Source organism: Chiloscyllium punctatum, chromosome 5 (assembly GCF_047496795.1).
Source record: "Chiloscyllium punctatum isolate Juve2018m chromosome 5, sChiPun1.3, whole genome shotgun sequence".
Classification (NCBI taxonomy): Eukaryota; Metazoa; Chordata; class Chondrichthyes; order Orectolobiformes; family Hemiscylliidae; genus Chiloscyllium; species Chiloscyllium punctatum.
This window is the reverse complement of record NC_092743.1, coordinates 46,842,541-46,866,401: the sequence shown is the minus strand read 5'-3', so window position 1 is coordinate 46,866,401 and position 23,861 is coordinate 46,842,541. Positions and strand designations below refer to the sequence as shown.

Genomic DNA, 23,861 nt, shown 5'->3' with positions numbered 1-23,861 from the left:
CTTTTGCCCAAAATGTCAATTTTCCTGCTCCTCGGATGCTGCCAGATCTGCTGTGTTTTTCCAGCACCACTCTAATCTTGACTTTAATCTCCAGCATCTGCAGTACCCATTTCCGCCTACTTTTAAATACTGTCTAGTCAACTTGCCAGCTGTATTTTATCTCTCCATAAAATTTGACACATAGTCCACAAATGTGGTCTCTGAACTGAAATTCACCAATTTTCTTTAATTAATTTTAGTGGTCCTCTCACCTCATGCTCAAAAACAAATTCAAATGGACTGAATTTAGTTGATTTGTTAGGTGCATCTCTAATTGCAAAAAATACAAATGGACTTTCTTTATCTCAATTCTCTGAATAGTCTTGATCATAAGCCAGCAACATAGTTTTTAAAGTTGGATGCCACTGTTCTAATGCTCCCTGCGATTCTGGATGGTTTGCACTGGATTTGCATTGTTTTACTCCTATGCTATCCATAACTTCCTTGAATAATGTTGATGTAAACTTAAGTCCTTGGTCCAATTGCATCTCTGTGGGCAGTCTGTATATGGTAAAAACAATTGACTAACTCTTCTACAATCCTTTAGCCATGGTTCTGTGTAATGGAATAGTCTCTGGAAATCTAGTAGACATATCCATTATGGTCAACAAATACTGACTCTCACTTTTTGTTTTAAGTAGCGGTCCTAAGCAATCAATTATGAATCTTGTAAAAGGTTCCTCAGTTGCGGGAATTGGTATTAAGAGCATTGGTTTTATCACTGCTTGAGGTTTTCCAAATACCTAACGCATATGACATGTCAAGCATTAGTCAACCACATCCTTATGCAGTCCAGGTCAATAAAAATGTTTTTGTATTTTGGCTTGAGTTTTCCTTATTCCCAAATGACCTCCTAATTCATGGGTTATCCATAACATCTCCTTTCAATATCCTACTGGTAATACAACTTGATGAACTTCTGCCCATTTTTCATCTGCCTGAATATGTGATGGTCTCTGTTTCCTCATCAAGACATTTTTTAGGATATATTTGAGATAGTGACATTCTGGGGTACACTCAAATTATTTTTCTGTGTATGCTTTTTGATAGAACTGCTTTAGTTTTTTTTAATCTTATCTTTATGTTGTAGTTCAGTTAATTTCTCTGAACTAAAACATCCAATTAGCACTTGTTTTTTCCTCAACATTTTTTCATCAAATATGGTCTCTGGTAATTGTACTTCAACTTCATTATCTTAATTCCTGGATTTCTCCTCCTTTCTGCTCCTCCTGTGGCTTTGTGATCTTGTTACTACACAGTAAGGAATAATTCCTGCATATACTTCCTGTAAAACTTCATTTGCCTGAGTTTTCACTGGCTTGTCAATCACAGCAGAGAACACTCTCACCTGTGATCCAGCTGTATCATTACCAAGGATAAGCTATATTCTGGAACCGAGACTTTCTCTTATTACTCCTATCACCACTTCGTTAATTTTCACCAGATTCTCTTTCTGAATTACACATCTTTTCATCTCCTACCCCATCAAAAACTCACTTTGTTCCATATATTTTAAAATTTTAGTTTCTCTTGTACCTACTTATCCTTGTATCCTTACCCAAGCAAATAACTTCTTCTCAACCAACCCCTGATCATGTTGTATGTTCTTTGTTAGCTTTTTAGTTTCAACTGTGTTACCTTTTACCACTTAAACAAAGCTCACTATCTTATCTTGTTTTCCCATATCTGTCGGCCATGCTTTGAAGAAGGAGGCCATCTGGGTTGTACGGTATTGGAACTGGTCCTCCTGGGAGCAGATGCGGCGGAGACGAAGGAATTGGGACGGTCTTTGAAGAAGGAGGCCATCTGGGTTGTACGGTATTGGAACTGGTCCTCCTGGGAGCAGATGAGGTGGACACAAAGGAACTGGGATTGAAGAAGGAGGCCATCTGGGTTCTCCAGTTTCCTCATTTGCCCTCCCCCCACCTTGTCTCAGTCAAATCCCTCGAACTCAGCACCGCCTTCCTAACCTGCAATCTTCTTCCTGACCTCTCCGCCCCCACCCCCACTCCGGCCTATCACCCTCACCTTGACCTCCTTCCACCTATCGCATTTCCAACGCCACTCCCCCAAGTGCCTCCTCCCTACCTTTTATCTTAGCCTGCTGGACACACTTTCCTCATTCCTGAAGAAGGGCTCATGCCTGAAACGTCGATTCTCCTGCTCCTTGGATGCTTCCTGACCTGCTGCGCTTTTCCAGCAACACATTTTCAGTTCCCATATCTGTCATAGAGTCATAGAGATGTACAGCACGGAAACAGGCCCTTCGGTCCAACTTGTCGTAGCGCTCTGCTAGGAGGCATCTCCTCTACATTGGAGACACTGGACACTTCCTAGCAAAGCGCTTTAGGGAACATCTCCGGGACACCTGCACCAATCAACCACACCGCCCTGTGGCCCAATATTTCAACTTCCCCCTCCCACTATGCTGAGGACATGGAGGTCCTGGGCCTCCTTCACCGCCGCTCCCTCACCACCAGACACCTGGAGGAAGAACGCCTCATCTTCCGCTTCGGAACACTTCAACCCCAGGGCATCAATGTGAACTTCAACAGTTTCCTCATTTCCCCTTCCCCCACCTCACCCTAGTTCCAAACTTCCAGCTCAGCACTGTCCCCATGACTTGTCCTACCTGCCTATCTTCTTTTCCACCTATCCACTCCACCCTCGCCCTGCCCCCGACCTATCACCTTCATCCCCTCCCCCACTCACCTATTGTACTCTATGCTACTTTCTCCCCACCCCCACCCTCCTCTCATTTATCTCTCCACACTTCAGGCTCTCTGCCTTTATTCCTGATGAAGGGCTTTTGCCCGAAACGTCGATTTTACTGCTCCTCGGATGCTGCCTGAACTGCTGTGCTCTTCCAGCACCACTAATCCAAAATCTGGTTTCCAGTATCTGCAGTCATTGTTTTTACCTAATACTAGGTTTCTTTCATTCTCAGCTGGATGTAAAACATCACACACCTTGTGGAATAGTTCAGACTTGGAAGTTCTCCCTCGCTTTCTTGCTAACATAAACACAATGACTTAATTTGGTCCACTTTATTACAGTGAAAACACCTGACCATTTTTACTTCTCTTTCCCCATCATGGGATTCCTTTTTACCTTATGGTAAACCCATCTTTACTGTCGTCAATGAGATCTCCTTTCCCTTAACACCTGAGGATTTCTCTTTTTCCCAATTTCTTTCCCTCACAGATTGAAATTGTGTTTGAAGCTGAACTTTGATTTATGAACCAAAACATAATCATCTGGCATTTCTGCTGCTATTGTCACAGTCTTAACTCTGTGCCCTTCAACATGAGTTCTCACTCTTTCAGGAAAAGACTTTTGAACTCCTTCAAAATAATAATCTTTTCACAAGTGTCATATGTCTGATTTATTTTCAATGCCCTTATTCACCTATCAAAATTACTTTGTTTAATCCTTTCAAACGCAATGTAGGTTTGACCGTGGTTCCTTCTTAGATTCCTAAAATGTTGTCTGTAGACTTCTGGTACTAGCTCATATGCACTTACAATGGTAATTTCACCTCATCATAATCCCCAGATACCTCCTCTAATAGTGATGCAAATACCTCACTAGATCTATAAAGAACAACACAACACAGGAACAGGCCTTTCAACCCCCCAGTCTGCACCAATACATTTTGCCCTTCCATATTGAAAGCGTCTTCACCTACAGGATCCGTATCTCTCTATTCCCTTCCTATTCATGTATTGATCCAGGTGCTTCTTGAATGGTGCTATTGTGTCTGCTTTCAGCACCTACTCTGGCAGTGTGTTGCAGACAATCACCATCCTTTCTGTGAAAAAGCTTTCCTCGCACATCTCTTTTCCATTCCCCCTCACACCTTGAAACTGTGCTCCCTAGTAATTGAAAAAAGCCTCATACTTTCCACTCTATTCTGACAAAGAGCAGCACTCTGAAAGCTTGTACTTCCAATTAAATCTGTTGGACTATAACCTGGTGTTGTGTGGTTTTTAACTTTGTCCACCCCAGTCCAACACCAGTACCTCCACATCATTCATAATTTAATAAACTTCTATCAGGTCACCCCTCAATCTCCTGCATTCCAATGAAACAAACCCAGTCTATCCAACTTTCTTTCATAGCTAAAATCCTGCATACTAGGCAACATCCTGGTAAATCTTTTCTATACCTAGTCCAAAGTCCTTCTGGTAGTATGGTGACCAGAAATGTATGCAATATTCCAAATGTGGCCTAACTGAAGTTCTACAAAACTGCAGCATAACTTGTCTATCCTTATACTCAATGCCCCTTCCTTATACTCAATGCCTTAAATCTATTTTACTACCTTACCTACCTGTGCTGCCATCTTCAGTGATCTGTGGACCTGCACACCCAGATCTCTCTGCATGTCAATCCTCCTAAGGGTTCTGCCATTCACTGTATAATTTCCATCTGTACTTGACCTTCCAAAATGCAACACCTCATATTTGTCTGGATTAAACTCCATATGCCATTTTTCTGTCCTTGTCCCCAACTGCTGTATCCTCAGACAATCCTCCTCACTATCTGCAACTCCACCAATTTTTGTATCATTCGCAAACTTACTAAATAGACCAGCTACATTTTTCTCCAAATCATTTATGTACATCATGAATAGTAGAAGTCCCAATACTGATCCTTGTGGAACACTACTAGTCACAACCCTTCATTCCGAAAAGCATCATTGCACCGATACCCTCTGTCTCCTATTACTAAGCCAATTCTGTATCCATCTTGCCTGCTCACCCCTGATACCATGTGACTTCACTTTTTGTATCAATCTGCCACGAGGGACCTTTTCAAAGGCTTTACTGATGTCTGTGTAGATAAGATCAACTGCTTTTGTCTCATCAATCAACTTTGTCACGTCCTCAAAAAACATGATCAAGTTAGGGAGGCACGACCACCCCAGCACAAAACCATGTTGTTTATCATTAATCAGTTCATTTGCTTCTAAGTGCTATTAGATCTTGTTCCTGAGAATCTTTTCCAATAATTTCCCTAACAGTAATTTGAGGTTCACAGGCCTGTAATTTCCTGGATTATTTCTATAACTCTTTTTAAACAACGGGAGAACATCTGCTGTTCTCTAGTCTTCTGGGATCACATCTGTGGCCAAAGAAGATATAAAGTTGTCCGTCAATGTTCCAGCAATTTATTTTCTTGCCTCCATCAATATTCTGGGAGAGATGCCATTATGACCCTGGAGCCTACCTATCTTAATCATTTTAAGACGCAGAATGCCACTTCCTTCTTAACAGCAACTTGGCTTAGAAATTCAACACTCCCTTCCTTGAGATCAGCCTCCACAAATTCCTTCTCTTTCGTGAATACTGATACAAAGTATTATTCTAAGACCTCACCTATCTCTTCGGGATTTGCATATACATTCCTTCCTTTGTTCTTGAGTGGGCTAACCCTTTCCCTGGCTACCCTCTTGTTTTTTGTATATGTATAAAAAGCCTTGAGATTCTCCATAATCCTATTTGCTAATGACTTTTCATGACCACTTTTAGCCCTTTTAATTCCTTCCTTAAGTTATTTCCTATTTTTCTTATGCACTTAAAGGACTTTGTCAGTTCCCAGTCTCCTAAACCTTACATATGCATCCTTTGTCTTATTTTATTGTTTAGCCACTTTCTCAAATAAAACAAAATGAAAATGTCTTCTACACACTTCTCATCAACCTTAAGCAATGCTTGGACACACTAGGCCTTTGGCTACAATGGGATTGCTCTCTGTCACTGTCTTCATCAGTATTCCTACTTCTTATCCCCATCTCCATCATTTCAAGTTGACTTTGAGTTTTCAGTTCCAACCTCTGAAGCTCAAAAGCTCCCTCTTTCTCCCTTTCTTCTGCTCGACCATCCCTTCCTTTTCGTTTTCCTCTGCTTTTAATCATAATTCAAATGGTTTCATTTTCTTTTCTCTGTCTTTTTGGTCTGCCAGGGCCATTTTTATTTTGTCCCTCGTCATTGCCTCTAATTCAAGCAGCTTCATATTCAATTGAATTTTAGCAATCTCCAATGATTCTGATTGCTGGCAATTGTAAATGCTGTGCTATTGCCACAATTATTATCCCTTTCTCCACACATAGAGATAAGTCCAACTAAAACTTGTTTGCTAATGCTGAAAGTTTTGCCTTGCTCACTTTCTGTAAAACACGCAAAGTGACTTGTCTACACACAGAAAACTCTTAGCGACTGAAAGAGCCATTATTACACAAGGCACACCCTGTTTAAACCAAGTGAATGTGACATCTGAAATTAAAAAAAGGACCAACATATGCCACTCACTGCTTTTGAATCCAATAATCGTAAACCCAACCTGGAATTACAAATTTTGATCCCAACAAGAGCCCCCAATTTGTTATGGACCAGACCAAACCCCTTCACACCACATCAAGGAGATCACCCAGACCCTAACGTTTTCTTATTTTAAAGGCAAGTGCTAGGCATTGCATTCCAGATGCAATTTGATTTGGTCAAACTATCAGGCTTGAAGATAAACACACTTTATTCATACACTCTAATTAAAATAAGACATAGGGTCTTGTTTTTATATAATGCTTTTAATGTAATAAAATGCCAAAATGTGCTTCTTGGAAGCATTGTAGGAATGCACATATATATATGCAATGAAGTGTAAGTTGTGCTGCCATTGCGTTCTGATGTACATTACCTTCTGGTTGTTGTTTGAAAACACCCACAGTGGAAGAAACTCTGGACTGCTAATGCTTAACCAAGTGAATGGCTTGGATGGAAAGATGGCATCAGTGCCATGGATCCTAGGATATCCCAGTGGTGGCAAGAATTTCTGTCCATCATGAATGACAGCCTAGGACAAGTGAGGTACCATAGGGATGTGGTTAATGAGTTGAGATTGTGATAATAGTGTGTGAAAACTTGCTCGGCACCTCAAACAGAAACTTTCTGAAACTTGAGAAAAATCACTGCCGATTTCTGATATAACTCAACCCAAAACATATCTGAACAGATGATTATAGGTTAAATGAGAGGGCAAAGAAAAAGGGCATATGGAATGCGATGTTGAAAAATGTGGTTATCTACTTTGGCTATAGTGCAAAGGAACTTAGATGTCATTATGCACAAATCATAAAAGGTCTGCATGCAAGTACAGAAAGTAGCTAATAGGCAAAGGAAATATTCACCTTTATTGAAAAGAGGATGGAGTTTAAAAGTTGATAAATCGAGCTACAGCTATACAGGGCATTGAGTTAGATCTCATCTAAAATACTGTGTGTAGTTCTGATCACTCCAGTTAAGGTGAGATATATTGAAATTGGAGGCATTTCAGACAAGATTGCCTAGGCTGTTTCCTGGGATGGAGGAGTTGTCCTATGAGGAAAGAATCTGCAGATTGTCCTAAATACATTGGAATTTAGAAGAATGAGAACTGACCATAATAATAAAAAATAAGATTCTGCAGTGCCTTGACAGGGTAGGTGCTAAATAAATGTTTCATGGGGAATCTTGAATAAAGGGGCAGTGTTTAAAATTAGGGGTTCTCCCATTTATGATTGAGATGAGGTGGATTTTTTTTCACTAAGAGGGTCATCAGTGTTTGGAATTCTTTTTGCAGTGTGCAATGGAGGCTGGGTCATTGTACAGGCTGTCTTAAATTATTGATCAACAAGTGAACCAAAGTTTATGGAGAGAGGCTGGAAAATTGAATTATAGCCATAATTATACTCTGGTGGAACACCTCAGAGAACTAAATGTCCTAATCTCGCTCCTATTTCTTAAAATTTTCTTAAAGCCATTGATATTGGTCAATTAGCACATACCTATTCCCAAAATTCTGATTGTCCTCATCAAACACAACAATTGGCATCTAAGTTTGCTACTTAGATTTTTAAGGAATGAGCAATTAGCTTGAAATAAACTTTGGATGCTTTATTTGATTTTTTTTCCCTTATGTCCAACAGATATCTTTTTCAGTTGAATATGAAATGGACTTGACATCAGCTTATCAGAATACAGAGGTAGGTTTCTGTTTGAAAGAATTATTCTGTTATTTCAACTAAAGATTCGCCTTAGTAACCAACAGTTTGTTCTTGTCACTGAAACTTTAATCATGATAATCACAGTTGTTTATGGTTCACAATGAACCTTAACAATAATTAACTTCAAGGTGTTCAAAGTGAAGGTAATTGAAGTAATAAAAAATCTGAAAGCGGAACAGAATGAGACTTGACCTTTACAATACAAGTGAGCTACAGGTTTGTCCAACAGATTCAAAGATCAGATTACCATTATAACCCAATTACCAGAGTTTGAGATTAAAACAGAGCGTACTGGAGAAACTCAGCTGGACTGTCAGAAAGACAGAATTAACTTTCCAAGTTTAATATAATTCATCTTCAGAGCCCACAGATGCTGTCAGATAAGCAACTCAGCCATCAGGATTCACTCTCTTTGCTTCAGAAAATAGTGTGAATCTCTCTCATTATACTGTCCGCTGCTACCATTACATTCTTCTTTGCACCACACCCCCTCCCCTTAATGACTTCACGTACCACAAAGCCACTAACAGAGCTAACTATGTCCTACACACAAAAAACAGGATAAATCCAACCAGGCCATTTACTGACACGCCTGTCTACTCTCAATCATCAGTGATGTGATGGAAGATGTTATCAACAGTGCTATTAAACAGCACCTGCTTAGCAACAACCTGCTCATTTACTCCTAGTTTAGATTCCGCTGAAACCGCTCAGATCCTGACCTCATTACAACCTTGGTTCAAAGGTGGACAAAAGAGCTAAATTCCATCGATGAGGTGGCAGTGACCGTCCTTGACATCAAGGCTGCATTTGACCAATTGTGGCATCAAGGAGCACTAGCAAAACTGAAATTACTGGGTAAAAGCAAACTACTGTGGATTTGAAATCACTGGAACTAAGGAGACATAAGAAGATGGTTGTAGTTTTTGGAGGTATGCCATCTCAACTCCAGGTCATCTCTGCAGGAGTTTCTTAGATTAATTCCTATGAGTTCCTAGGAATTAAGGCCATCAGAAGGTCAGAAGGGATTTTTGATGATGATTGCATATTGTTCAGCACTATTCAAGACTCCTTAGATACTGAAGCACTCCATGTTCAAATGCAACAAAATCTGGACAATATCCAGGTTTGAGCTGACAAGTGGCAACTAACATTATGCCACACAAATGCCAGGCAATGGCCATCTCCAATAAGAGACAATCTAACCATCTCAACTTGACATTCAATGTTGTTACCATCACTCTCAGCCTCCTGGGGTTACTATTGACCAGAAAATCAACTGGACTCACCATATAAATACAGTCGCTATAAGAACAGGTTAGAGGCTAGGAATACTGCAGTGACTTACTCACCTCCTGACTCCCAAAGGTTTGTCCACCATCTACAAGGCACAAGTTATAAGTGCGGTAGAATACTCACTATTGCCTGGATGAGTGCAGCTCTAACAACACTCAAGAAGCTTGACACCAACTAGGACAAAGCAGCCTGCTTGATTGGCACTACATCCACTCCACCATCAATGAGCAGCACACAGCAAATATCCTTAGACAGCATTTTCCAAGTCCACGACCACGACCAAATGCAAAGGCAGCAGATACCTGAAAACAACTGGAGGTTTCCCTTCAATCCACTTACCATCCTCATTTAGAAATAGATGACTGTTCCTTCAGTGTTGTTGGGTCAAAATCGTGGAATTTCTTCTCTAAGGTCATTGTGAATCACATGGATGGCAGCGGGTTATAAAGGCAGATCACCACCGCATTCTCAAGGGCAACTAGGGACGGGCAATACATTCTGACCAACTATTGACAGCTAGATCCCACGAGTGAATATATAAATAAAAAGTTGGTTTATGCACCCTGCAGCCTTCCCTCTCATCCAAACAAGGTGAAAAAGCTCAAATCCTTTGGACAATTGCAAAGGCTGAGGCTCCTACCCTGTGGCTTCCTGTCCCTGTCTCACTTGAAGTTACACCCTCCTATCCCTAACAACTGGCCAAAAAATTGCTATGTTTGATTTTCATTTCACCATTCATTCCACAAGTAAAGAAATAACTACAAAGACCAGTGGTGTCATGCCACTCATGTTTGTGGAAGAGTTCTTTGATCTCTCTGCAGATATGCTCAGTGCTGCTGGGGCACCTGCCAGTAATATATTGAATCTTCTTTGCTCCTTCTCCATCGATATGAAGTTTCTGAAAACCTCAAAGGATAGCATCTGTGTCCTGCTGAGTAGGGCTTGGCAGCTCTTGCAGTACTCCACATACTATCCAATTCTGACTCTCTCCGTAAGCAGCATTTGCACACTTTAATGTGTGAGTCATCAAGCGAACACTCAACAATGATGCTGTAATCAAGTTAATAAGAATGAACAAAACAAAGAACTGCAGTTGCTGGAGATCTGAAACAAACAAAAACAGAAAGTTCTGGAAAAATTGACAGGTCTGACAGCGTCTGTGGAAAGAAAAATACAGTTCATGTTCCAAGTCCAGCGACCTTTGTCAAAACTGAAAGCAGCTGGGAAATGTCAGTATTTATGCTGATGATGGGGTGGAGGAATGATATGGATAGTTGGAGACAGTGTCCAGAGAATGAAAGAAAGGGAAGCAGACAAAGGGATTGTTGATGGTAAGCCAGGGAAGAAGGGAAGCTGAATAGCTGCTTTGAGTGGCTGAAAATGGGTTGGCTGTGCTTGACATCCTCAGGCCCTTTAAGGACTTCATTGCTTCTAATCTGATGATAGCACCTCGCTCAGTTAAGCCTCAAACATACCACTTCTTTCTCAATCAAAGATTCCCCAATACCATGGCCACCGACCTGGGGCCTCAGCTATGTCCAGCCATCTCCCAAACTTCTGTCACCTCTTTCCTTCCCTCCCACAACAATGCAAGAGTACCTCTTGTCCTCACTTTCTACCCCATCAGCTTCCACATCCAAAGGATCTTAAGCTGCCATCTCCAACAGGAAGCCATCACCAAACAGATATTCTCCTCCTCTTCCTTGCCAGCATTCCACAGGAACTGTTCCCCCCAGGACCACCCTGGTCCATTCTCGACCGCTCCCAATACCTCCCAACACCCCATGGCATCTTCCCATGCAATCATAGAAGGTGTAATACTTCCCCATTTACCTCATCCCTCCTCACTATCCAAGACCCCATACCTAACTTGCAGGTGAACCAGTGATTTTCCTGCATTTCAACCAACCTAGTCTACCATATTCACTGTTCTCAATACAATCTCCCATACACCAGGGAGGTAAAATACAGGCTGGATGGCTGCTGTGAAGAACTCATATGCTCTACCAGTAAAAATGACTCTGAGCTTCTAGTTGCTTTCCACTTCATGGCCCTTCATGTTCCTATGCCAATATTTCTGTCTCACACCTGCTGAAGTGCTTCAGTGAGGCTCAACACAAGGTGGAAGAACAATACCTCATCTTTTACTCAGACACCTTACAGCCTCAGGACTCAACATTGAGTTTAACAATTTTAGATGATGAATACATCCCACCTTATTCATAATTTACCCCCTTCTCCGTCCCCACAAACACATATCTCCAGGGCCTGTCCTGTCCTTGTTCGCAGCACAGCCAACACATTTTCAACCACTCGTGGTCCCCGTTATCACCTGTTCAGCATTTATTCTTCCCTGGTTTACAATCCACTTGATTACTTCATTTTTTTCTTTCTTTGGGCGCCATCTCCATTTATTCATCTCAGTCATTGACATAAATACCACCATTTCCTAGCTGCTTCCAGTTCTGACAAAGAGTCACTGGACTCAAAATGTTAACTCTGTTCTTCCCTCGACAGATAGATAAGTGGTCTGGTCTGCAACTGTTAAGTTTGTTAAAACTCCACAAATGTCCAATGGATCTTTCTCTTTGGCTTCCAGTTGAGAGATAACAATAGGGTGTTATGGACCAGGTCAGACCCTCTCAAAACATTTCAAGAAAGTAGCCTGGACCTGAACTTTACTAGTTGTTTTAAGCAGGTGTACAGTGGATATTCCAGAAGTGATGCAGCTGACCCAACCACTTAGTTTTAAACAAAACAGAATTTTTTGCAAGATTACCAAATGTAACACAAAAAGGAGAACCGAATAAAGAATAACTTAATCTATAGAGTCATAGAGATGTACAGCACAGAAGCAGATCCTTTGGTCCAACTCATCCATGCCAATCAGATATCATAGCCTAATTTAGTCCCATTAGCATCTGGGCCATATCCCTCAAAACCCTTCCCATTCACATACCCATTAGATACTTTTTAAAAGTTATAATTCTGAAAACCCAACAGATTATCCCAGTTTAATAATGCTGTTCCAAATCCCTCCAACAATCCTCATAAACACCCCTTGACACAAAAGGTAAAATTAAACACAGGGTCTTAAAAGAGAGATGTCAGAGAGATTCTGCATAGAACACCTTCCATGTAGCTATTTCTTTGACCAGTTGCCTCAAAACTGAGTGACTGCTTTCTCTGAACAGCCAGACTGCTAAAAACAAACCAGAGAAAAGCTGAGCTGGGAGAACTGGGCACTCCCTTCTCATTGTGCTAGTGTTTAATTTTAAACTTAAAAGCCTTTTTCCTGAGGCAGTAAATGTTAGCTATAATCATCTTGGCCCTAAAACCTAACCAAACTAGACCTCTCAGCAACTCTGCCTTGTACAACACTTTTGAAAAAAACCAAGGACAACATACCTTTTTAAAGGAGCAGCATCATCACAAGGGCCAGCTCCAGCTCCCTGACTCATGAAACATGCTTTCTTTTCTAAAGAGAGAAAGAATAGACATTTAAGAGAAAATAATGGCATGAATTGAATAAATGAATGAAAGAATGAACAAATGAGACAGATGCTCCTGATAGATAAGTTGATTTGAGGAGTGACATACTGGAGTAAGCTTGAAAAGGCATACTGCTGGGATCATTCATATTATACTATAAGTGAGTGTATCTCTGCATTCCTGCTTTTAGATTTTATTCAAGGAGCAATGCACCAGAGTCCTGCTGAAGACCACATGTATTGCATCTACCCATGCCTCTTGCTTTCCCTAGTTCACCTCTTGCTTCCATCAGTAGGAAGCAATAGCTCCTTATGCACCCTTATAGCCCCAGCGTCACAATCAAGGTGGAGTCACTAAAAACAAGGCACAACCTTTGAAATGTGTACTACACTTCTTCAGATTTCCTGAATCAGGTTATCAATATACTCCCTCAAACAAATTTGGTTGCAAAACCAAGAAATAAAATGGTAACAAAATGATCGACTTATAAAGTCACTGATAGATGGACTCCAATTACTCCTTGGCAACAGGGAAATGGAATCCTGACATGAGAGAGAAGAGAGGCTGAGATAGAATTAGAAGACAATAGTAAGTGAGATTGGAAGGAAGAGGAAACAGAGTAGGTAAGAAAAGAATAAGTTTAGCAAGGGTAAATGGAATATATTTAGATGCAAGGAACCTGAGGAATAATATAGATGAGCTGGGGGTACAGTTAGGCACATTTGACTATGATTTTATAGCTATGCCTGAAACTTGCTGAAAGATGTCAGTAATGACAGTCCAGCATTCCTGGTTTATAGCATATTTAAGTGAGATAGAGAGGGGGATAAAAGAGAACAGTGAGGATGGAAGGTATCTTGGAAGAATCATCAAATTTTGCCATATGGGTATAAGAAACACACAAAGGGCAAACACACTTGTGGGTGTTTATATTGGCCTCCAATTTCAGAAAACGGTAAGAATATTAAAGCAGTAATATAAAGGGATTTTAACCACCCAAATATTCACTGAAATAGATCTAATGTGCAAGGTCGGGAATGGACAAAATTCTTAAATCGCATCCAGAAGTACCTTTTTTAGCCAGTGTGTAGAAATCTCAAAAGGACGGGGGGGCAGTTCTCAACCTAATATTCAGAAATGAGCCCAGACAGGTTGAGGACATATCCGTAGTGAAGAAATCTGGAGTTTGTGGCTATAATTTGGTTATATTTAGGATAGTTACAGAAAAGGATAAGTATGGGCTAGGAATGAAAGTTCTAAACTGGAAAAGGCTGATTTGACCAAGTTAAGTTAACAATAACTTAAGATCCATGGGTGACATGACAAATTGGATCCAAAATTGACTTAATGGTAGAAAACAAAGAGTGGTAATAGAGACGGTTTGCATGACTGGAGACTGGTGTCTAGTGGCATTCTGCATGGATCAGTGCTGGATGCTTTATTGTTCTGTGTGGGGGAATGATAAGCAAGCTTGTGGATGACGTGAAGATCGGCTGGGTAATTAACAGATCGAAAGAAGGTCTTAGGAATTTGTTAAGTGAACAAAAAAGTGTGACTTGGAATTTAACCCTGAAACGTGTGAGGTGATGCACTTTGGAAGAAGTAGCAAGATAAGGGCATACTTAGTTAATGGTGGGACCTAGGAAGCTCAGAGGAACTGAAGGATCTTAGGGTGCTTGTTCACAGATCTGTGAAGTGTAGGGTAGTTAAGGAAGTTTATTAGACACTTGCCTTTACCAGTTATGGCAGATTATAAGAGCAGAGAGGTTATGTTGGAACTAAACAAACCTTTGGTGAGGCAAGAGTTGGAGTACAGTTCTGGTTACCACAGTATAGGAAGGCTTTGGTTGTACTGGAGGAAATGCAGAGGAGGTTCACCAGGATGTTGCTTGAGGTGAATTTTTTAGCTACAAATAGAGGCTGGATAAGCTCAGGTTGCTTTGTTTGGAGCAGAGAGAACTGAAGGGGGACCTGATAGAAGTGTATAAAATTATTAGGGGCATGGAAAGGGTGGATAAAAAGCAGCTTTTCCCTTTAGTTGCAGGATCATTAACAAAGGGGCATAATCTTAAAGTGAAAGACAGCAGGTTTAGAAGTGTTTTGAAGATTGTTTTTTCACCCAGAGAGTGGTGGGAATCTTTAATGCGCTGCCTGGGAGGGTGGTTGAGGAGGGTTACCACATAACCTTTAAAATGTATTTGGATGAGCGCATGAAATGTGATCCCATTCAAGGCTATGGTCATAATGCTGGACTTGTGCAGATTATAGAGTAGTTTTAATGGTGCAGACTCAATGGATCAAAGAGTCTCTTTTGTATGGTATGATTCTGCAATTTGGCCCAGAGTAGCCTGGGAGCAGCCATTTGCAGATAAAACTGTCAGAGCAATGGGAGGCATTCAAGCACGAAGTAATGAGAGTACAGGCAAATATGTTCCGGTAAAGACAAAGGATGAGACTAGGACCATGGACTCCTGGGTGTCAAGGGTCCTTAACGTTTGGATTAGGTAAAAAAAATTCTTTTGGCAGATCTTGACAGCTCAGTCTTGCAGACTCCTAAGAGGAATGCAGGGGTGATCCACTGTGGTTGTTTTCCTTAGAGTCTTGAAGGTTGAGAGGGGACTTGACAGAGGTGTATAAGATTATGAGGAGCAGAGATAGGGTGAATAGGAAGCATTTTCTCCATTAGTAGAGGGGTGAATAAACAGGGATCATAGATTTAAGGTAGGGCACTAAACAGAGGAGTTGAAGCAAATTTTTTTTCGCTCGAGTGTGGTCTGTGTCTGAAGCTCATATCTTGAAAGAGTGGTTGAGTCATAAATTCTTGTAACATTTCAGCAGTACTTGGATATTCACTTGCATTGACATAGCCTGCAGGACTATGGGCTAAATGCTGGAAAATGGAATTAATGCAGTCAGATCTTTGTTCACCAGCATGGAAACAGTGGACCAAATTACATTCTTCTGTGCTATAATCGTTTATGTGTGTGTGACTTACAATCATCCCATTTTTAATCTTTGGGCATGATGATTGCAGTTTTTCCCTTGTATCATTCTGAAAGAGTTGCAGGAGACTAATTTCAAGAAGATACAAATCTGTATAGACTTTATCTTATAAATGACTTGTCAGTGTCTCTTTCACAAGGGGTGAATAAACAGGGATCATAGATTTAAGGTAGGGCACTAAACAGAGGAGTTGAAGCAAATTTTTTTTCGCTCGAGTGTGGTCTGGGTGGCACGGTGGCACAGTGGTTATCACTGCTGCCTCACAGCGCCAGAGACCCGGGTTCAATTCCCGCCTCAGGCGACTGACTGTGTGGAGTTTGCACGTTCTCCCCATGTCTGCGTGGGTTTCCTCCGGGTGCTCCGGTTTCCTCCCACAGTCCAAAGATGTGCAGGTCAGGTGAATTGGCCATGCTAAATTGCCCGTAGTCTTAGGTAAGGGGTAAATGTAAGGGTACAGGTGGGTTGCGCTTCGGCGGGGCGGTGTGGACTTGTTGGGCCGAAGGGCCTGTTTCCGCACTGTAAGTAATCTAATCTAAACCTGATTCATAATACCTTATTCATTATTTCTTATTTGATCCATCTGTATATGACTTTTGAATAGTATGTTAGGTGCAAGTAATGTTTCAAAGTTTTTTTTAAGCTTTGTTTGCTGCATACAGTAAATTACATTTATGATGATTTGGGAAAATTATCACAATTGTTTTTTAATTCACTCATGGGATATGAGTGACACTAGCTGGGCCAGTATTTATTATACATCCCTAGTTACCCTTGAGAAGGTGGTCATGAGCTGCTTCTGCAGTGTTTGTGCTGTTGGTCCATCACTATTTCATTAAGGATCATCCATGATTTTAATGCAGCCTCAGTGAAGGAACAGTGACTTTTTCTTTACATATCTGGATGGTGGGTGGCTTGAAATGAAATTTGCAGGTGGTGGTATTCCCATGTATTTGTTTTTCTTCTCCTGGATAGTAGTATTTGTGGTTTTGGAAGATGCTAATGAAGGAAATTTGGCAAATTTCTGCAGTGCATCTTGTACACCATGCTGCTGCCACGTGTCAGTGGTGAAAAGAGTGAATGTTAGTGGACGCAGTGCCAGGAAAGCTTTGTCCTGGCTGATGTAAACATTCTTGAATATTGTTAGAGCTGCACTAATCAAGGCGAATGGAGAATATTTCATCACACTCCTAATTTATGTCTTGTAGATGGTATAAAGGCTTTGAGGAATCAGGAGGTGAGTTGCTCACAGGATTCTTTGTCTCTTACATACTCCAGTTTAGCTTCTAGTCGATGGTAACCCCCAGGATGTTGGTAGTGGGGGATTCACTGATGGTTGTGTCTGAATGTTAAAAGGTGATGTTTAGATTCTTTTTGGTTGGAGATGGCATTGCCTGGCTTTGGGTAGTGTGAATGTTATTTGCCACTTTTCAGCCCAAGATTGTCCAGGTCTTGCTATATTTGGACTTGGAACTGTTTCAGTACCTAAAGAGTCATGAATGATGCTGAACATTATGCAGTCATCAACAACGTGCCCACTTCTGACCTTATGATGAAGGGAAAGCCATTGATGAAGCAGCTGGAGATGGTGCAGTCTAGGACATTACTTTGATGGTTTTCTGCAGAGATGTCCTGGAGCTGAGATGACTGACCTCCAACAACCATATTAGTAAGTCACTGTTGATGGAACAGGTAAATATAATTATGAGAAGAATTATTTCGCAATATTTATTCTCCAGTTACTCAATTGAAATTGCTATGATACTGATACTGTTTTCAAGTAGGTTTTCCTTTGCTTTAACATCACTGGCTCTCAGGTCTCACCTATGCACTTCTACTTTAACGACTTATCAATACACATTTGTACAGTTTTTAAAAATGTGTTTTAGAAGGAGTGTTTAGAGGAGATAGCCATAATATCAGAATCAGTTGTCAAATGGTTTTTGTTGGCTGCCCATAACCACTGATCAAATTATCTGAATAAAAAAGTTATTTACAAAATGCATATTGGGTATTGGGTTTGAGGGTCAATACATTTAAATTTAAGTAATATAGAATATAAAGCATTTTGGAAATTCTTTGGTAACTATGGTAATCAGCAGGAGGACCTGTCTTTCCTACCATCCATCCAAAATAAAACCTCAGTTCGAGAATTAAAGGGGTAGATTCTCACAATGCCATCCACTTTTCTTTTATGAAACATTTGTTAAGAGTGCTGCATTTATATAAAAAACTAATGTACTTATTAGGTTGACTTAAAAGAGATTTTGTTTGAGTAGCTGATTAATTAATTAGGTAAAAACAAGGACTGCAGATTCTGGAAACCAGATTCTAGGTTAGAGTGGTGCTGGAAAAGCACAACAGTTCAGGCAGCATCCGAGGAGCAGGAAAATCAACGTTTCGGGCAAACGCCCTTCATCGGGGGGGCCTGCTCTGATTAATTAAGTAGTAAATTCAAGACCTTTTCTGTTATCCAGCTTCTCTTGAACAAAAGTTTAGTAGGGCTGATTAGGTCATCTGAAATTGACAGGGAGATAAAGCGGAACAAGGAGGGGACTTTACACATGGGAAAGGAGGAACTCACTTGCCTAACTACAGTAATGCAAAGTCCAGATTATGCAAGTTAGCCCTATCTACTCTCATAATCAGTGATAAAAATATGTTGACAAAGTGCAAATGTTGGAGTTGGGGGTTGAGGGTCAAGGAGAGGTGTGTGAGTGGATGATGCAAAGTAAAAGACAAGAAAAACTTTTATAAACTGAATTAATTGTTCTTTGGTTCCTTTTTCTCCTGCTTTAGATCGCATTGGGTTTCCTGTGTGGCTTATCAGTGATATGCTCTGTTTTGAAGACAGCCAGTTGGAGAAGACGAGTTGGATATCAAATGATTGACGTTCCAGTAAGTGTGCATTTAAGAAGTTTTTTTATTATTGTGTACCTCTTATGGGAGAACCTAGTAGAATTTGGAGAACTTGTGCATATAACCATCCTAAATTTCTAATATGTATTTGGGGCATGAACTTACGAGAGCTCAAGTCTGGGAAATTACTTTTAAAATGAAATTTTTTTTTATTATCTTCATCAATTCAGTTGCTATTTTGTTTTCTCCTTTAGTGTTCCTGACGCCATGTATCATTCCTGAACTGAGAGGGTGGCAAACAAATCATTATGTCTTTGCATAATTACTTAGTGGCTTGTGGGTTCCTTATTATTTGTGATATTCATTTGGTGTAAATGAGAAAGTGGGGGGGGATGATAAATCCGTTTGTGGATGACACAAAGACTGGCCAGGTGGTTGACAGTGAGGAAGGAGTTGTTAGGTTACAGGAAGATAGAAACCAATTGGTTAGATGGGCAGATCATTATTAGATGGAAATTAACTCTGATAAGTATGAGATGACACACTTTAGAAGAAGGAACAAGACAAGGGAGTACTCAAAGATTGGCTGGACAGTAGGAAACTCAGAAGAAAAGGGGAATCTTGGGGTGCTTGTCCATAAATCCGACAGTCACTGGAGCATAGAAGGTTGATGGGTGACCTTACAGAGGTTTTTAAAGTCATAAGGGGCTGAGATAAGGTGAAGAGCAGAAGTATTTTTCCTAGGTTTGGAAAGTTTAAATTAGAGGGCATAATGATAAGATGAGAGGAGAAAGAAGTAAGAAGGATCAGAGGGGCAACTTTTTCACACATAGGATGGTTTGTGTGTAGAATGAACTGCAAGAATAAGTCGTAGATGCAGATACAGTTACAACATTTGAAAGACATTTGGACAGATACATGGATAGGAAAGGTTTAGAGAGATATTGGCCAAATGCAGGCAAATAGGACTAGTTTAGTTTTGAAATCTTGGTTGGCATGGACTAGTTGGACTGAAAGGTCTGTTTCTGTGCCGTATGATTCTATAATTCTATGACAGGTTAATTATGGAAGGCCTAAATTATAAGAGCACTGAGGTCATGTTGGAGCTGGACAGAATCTTGGTTAGGCCACTCATACAGTTTTGACCACCACATTATAGGAAGGGTGCAATTGCAAAGGAGATTCACCAAAATGTTGCCTGAAGTGGAGCATTTCAGCAATGGAGAGAGGCTGAATAAGATCAGGTTGCTGTATTTGGAGCAGAAATGTTTGTGGGGAAACCTGATGGAGATGTATAAGATTATAGGGAGAATGGACAGAGTAGATAAAAAGAAGCTTTCCACCTGAATCAAAAAGTCAGGAAGAAGAGGGCATAATTTTAAAGTGAAAGGCAAGAAATATTGAGGGGATTCAGGAAAACACTTTTCACTCAGAAATTGGTGATGGTCTGGAAATTACAAACTGGGAGGGTAGTTGATGCAGAATCCTCACAACTTTAAAAAGTACTTGCATGAGTACAGGAAAAATATTCAAGGCAAAGTGCTGAGTGCAGGAAAGGTGTAGGTAGTGGCATGTTCTCTCTCTCTCTCTTAAAGCTACAGTACAGGCATTCAACTTCATAACACCTCCCCCTATTTTGGACAATTCAAAAACGATGGGCCGAAGGCACTCTTCTGTGCTGTATTTTCTATGATTTATGGGGAGGTGTTAACATAGTGATCATGTCATTGGACTATTAATCCCAAACCCTCGACCTATATTTAAGAGCCAAGTGGTCACATCCCATAATTGTAGATGGTGAAAGTTGAATTCAATTTTAAAATAGTCTAGAATTAAAAAGCCAGTCTAATGTCAACCATGTAACCATCATCAACTCTTATAAAAACCCACCTGTTTCAGAAATGTAATTTAGGAAAGGAAACCTGCCATCCTTAAACAGTCTGACCTACATGTGACTTTAGACCCCAGCAATATGGTTGTCTGTTAATAAATGCTGACCTAGCCAATGGACCCATATTCCCGGAACAATATAAACTGAAATTTGGCCTCCAACATGTACAGTAGTCATAATCAGCCAGTATCTTTTCCTAAATTCTGTGATTGTCTTGCCTAATGTTGGCCTCAAAGGGAACCTAACCTCTGGGGACAACCTTAACCTAAAATAGATAGTTGGCTCAGATGGATAAGTGGTTTATGGTTTATAAGACAGTTAGTGTCTGAAAAACATTAATTGACATCAAAAGATAAGCTCAACCATGAAATGTAAAAGATTTTTCCCATGAGATGCAAACAAGACTTCTTTCCTATGAGTTCTGCAGTGGTAACATCATTAGCCTGTCATTATACAAGTTGATGGTAGCAATATGTTTCTAAAGATTTCATTTAGATGTAAAACCATGAAATGATAGAAATGATACAGCACATTAGGGAGCCATTTGGTCCATTTTCTCCATGAAGACCAAAAGGCACACAGATACCCTTTCTAATCCCATCTTCCTGCAAACAGTTCATAGACCTGCAGCTTACAGCACATCAGGATTTCTGAAGGAGTTTAGGGCTTCTGTATCCACCACTAACTCAGGCAGCGAATTCCAGACACGTGAGGTTTTTCCTCATGTTCCATCTCGTCCTTCTGCCACTTAGCTTAAATCTATGACCCCTAGGTTTTGAACTGTCTGCTAAAGGAAACAGGATCCTTTTGTCTATCTCTACCCCTCACAATGTTGTATACCTCAATCATGTTGCCCCTTAGCCTTCTCTGTTCCAAGGAAAACAACCCCAACCTCTCCAATCTATCCTCATAGTTACAATTCCTCAGTCCAGGCAGCATTCTATTGAATGTTCTCTGCACTCTTCCCAGAAGAATTATGTCCTTCCTGACCAGAACCGCATACAGTGCTCCAGTTATGGCCTTGCAGTGTCTTATACAGTTTCATCATTATATTCCTACTTTTGTAATACCTCTACCAATGTAGAAGAGCATTCTAAATGCCTTCTTTTCAACCTGATCTACCTGTACTGCTACCTCTACTACTATCACTTTCATGCCAAAATCTGTCACTTCATCTACCCATTTATATCATTTGGTACTTACAGCTATCCACTTCACTATCTACTACAGGACAATTTTTGTGTCGTCTGCCAATTTCCCAATTACAGACGAAAGTGGGTACTGCAGATGCTGGAGATTAGAGTCAAGATTAGAGTGGTGGTGGAATAGCACAACAGGTCAGGCAGCATCCGAGGAGCAGGAAAATCGACGTTTTGGGTAAAAGTACTTCATCAGGAAATTGTGCCCCACATTAAAGTCCAAATTGTTAATATAATAAACAAACAGCTGGGGTACCAACACCAAGCCCTGTGGAACACCACTTGAAACAGCTTTCTATCTGCAAGAACAGACATCAACCATTACCTTTTGTTTCCTATTGTTAAGTCAACTTTGGAGCCAATTCACCACATTATGCTGTATCCAATGGACTTTTACCTTTTTGACCAGTCTGCCATGTAAAACCAAATGCCTTACAAAATTTTATGTAGACAACATCCACTGCACTACCCTCATGATCCTCCTCCTTCAGAGCATCTGCTATTTGCTCCCTGACCTCTAGGAAACAATTCACAAGACCCTGGCAATTTATCTACTCCAGCTCCTCGAACACTTCCTCTTTTGTTATGATTTCTTTGTCCAATATGTCATACTGCTTCTCTTGGCTGACTGTATCTACACCATCCCCTTCTTTTGTGAAAGCTGTTACAACATGGAGATGAACCTTTTTTGTTAATTAACCAAACACCCGGAAAAGCTCACCTCTCTTTGTAATCTGTTGAAATATGAATGACAGAAAACTCCCAAATTCCACTATTTAAAGAAAGTAACATCAATTTATTTTCTAACTGTAAAAGAGAACATTAAACAAAAATTATTCACAAATCTAAGCCCGCCTTTCTCTTAACTGCTTACTATCTGCCTCCAACTCTATAACAATATGGTATTCCAATAAGACAGTTTTTAAAATTATATCAACTTAATTTCAAAACCACATAGTCCCTATATTCTTCTGTGCCTTCGCTCTGGCTGTGGATCTTTCTGGATCATCTTCTTTCTTTTTACTATGATTGTGTTTCACATGAAAAGGTACCTTTGATAGAGAGTGTTTTTCTAGTTGCTTGGAGAGCAAGATGTTAGATGGGAAATTCGCTGTCCAGTTTCTCTCTCTATGGGAGTTGCTCTCTGACCAAATTTCAAAATGGCTGCATTTTTATAGACCATCTCCATTGGTTCGATGTTGGCAAAACAATAAATTCAAACTCGATTAGGTTTTAGTATCCTAGGGCATAATTTAATCTCATTGGTTAAATTTGAATTGTTAGCAAAACAGCAACCAAAACTCAGATATCCATTTCACAGCCAAATGTTATATAGTTTCAACTTTCCAGTACATCTAGTCATATACACAGGTGCTGCACGTTCTTGGTTCAGAACAGCATTCTTTCTGTCTTAAAGGTACAGTATATGCCTTCAACTTCATAACACCTCCTCCCTTAAGAAGAAAAATGAACCATCATAACTTTTTTCTCTAATTCTTAATCCCATTTATATGAACAACATATGTCATTCGTATAAGTTATACTTTACAATTTAACTTCTGCACACATATATAACATTGAAATCTGTCAAATCTTATCTGCACTTTTTCTTTAAATCTGCCATAATGCATCTTCTATCACATTTTTACAACCCGCAACATGGACAATTTGTAAATTAAAAGTCTGTAACATAAGACTCCAATGAAATAGTTTCATATTTTTGTCTTTAAATCTTTCCAAGAATGTAAGAGGATTGTGGTCGGTGTACACAACCATCTCTGACACATTGTTCGTCACATAAACATTAAAAGACCAGCACCAAACTCAATAATTCTTTTTCAATGGTAATTTCTCTGGTGGATGTTGAGGTTCTTTGAAATGTAACCAATTTTCTGTTCAATTCCATTATCATCTTCCTGTAGCAGTACAGCTTCAACTCCTACATCACTAGCATCAATTGCAACTTTGAAGGGTTTCACAAAAATTGGCGTAGCTAAAACTGGTGTTCTGGTTAGTATGACTTTTAAATTCTCAAACACCT

At 40.1% G+C, this 23,861-nt stretch overlaps 1 protein-coding gene across 1 annotated transcript in view; it reads left to right on the top strand.

Moving 5' to 3' along the window:
• tmem67 (transmembrane protein 67) overlaps window positions 1-23,861 on the top strand; it is a 196,418-nt gene that overhangs the window by 107,690 nt on the left and 64,867 nt on the right. Inside the window, exons 15-16 of the mRNA XM_072570240.1 lie at window positions 8,006-8,062; window positions 18,671-18,769. Of these exons, the coding sequence (XP_072426341.1) occupies window positions 8,006-8,062; window positions 18,671-18,769 (156 nt within the window). The remainder of the gene's footprint in view (window positions 1-8,005; window positions 8,063-18,670; window positions 18,770-23,861) is intronic.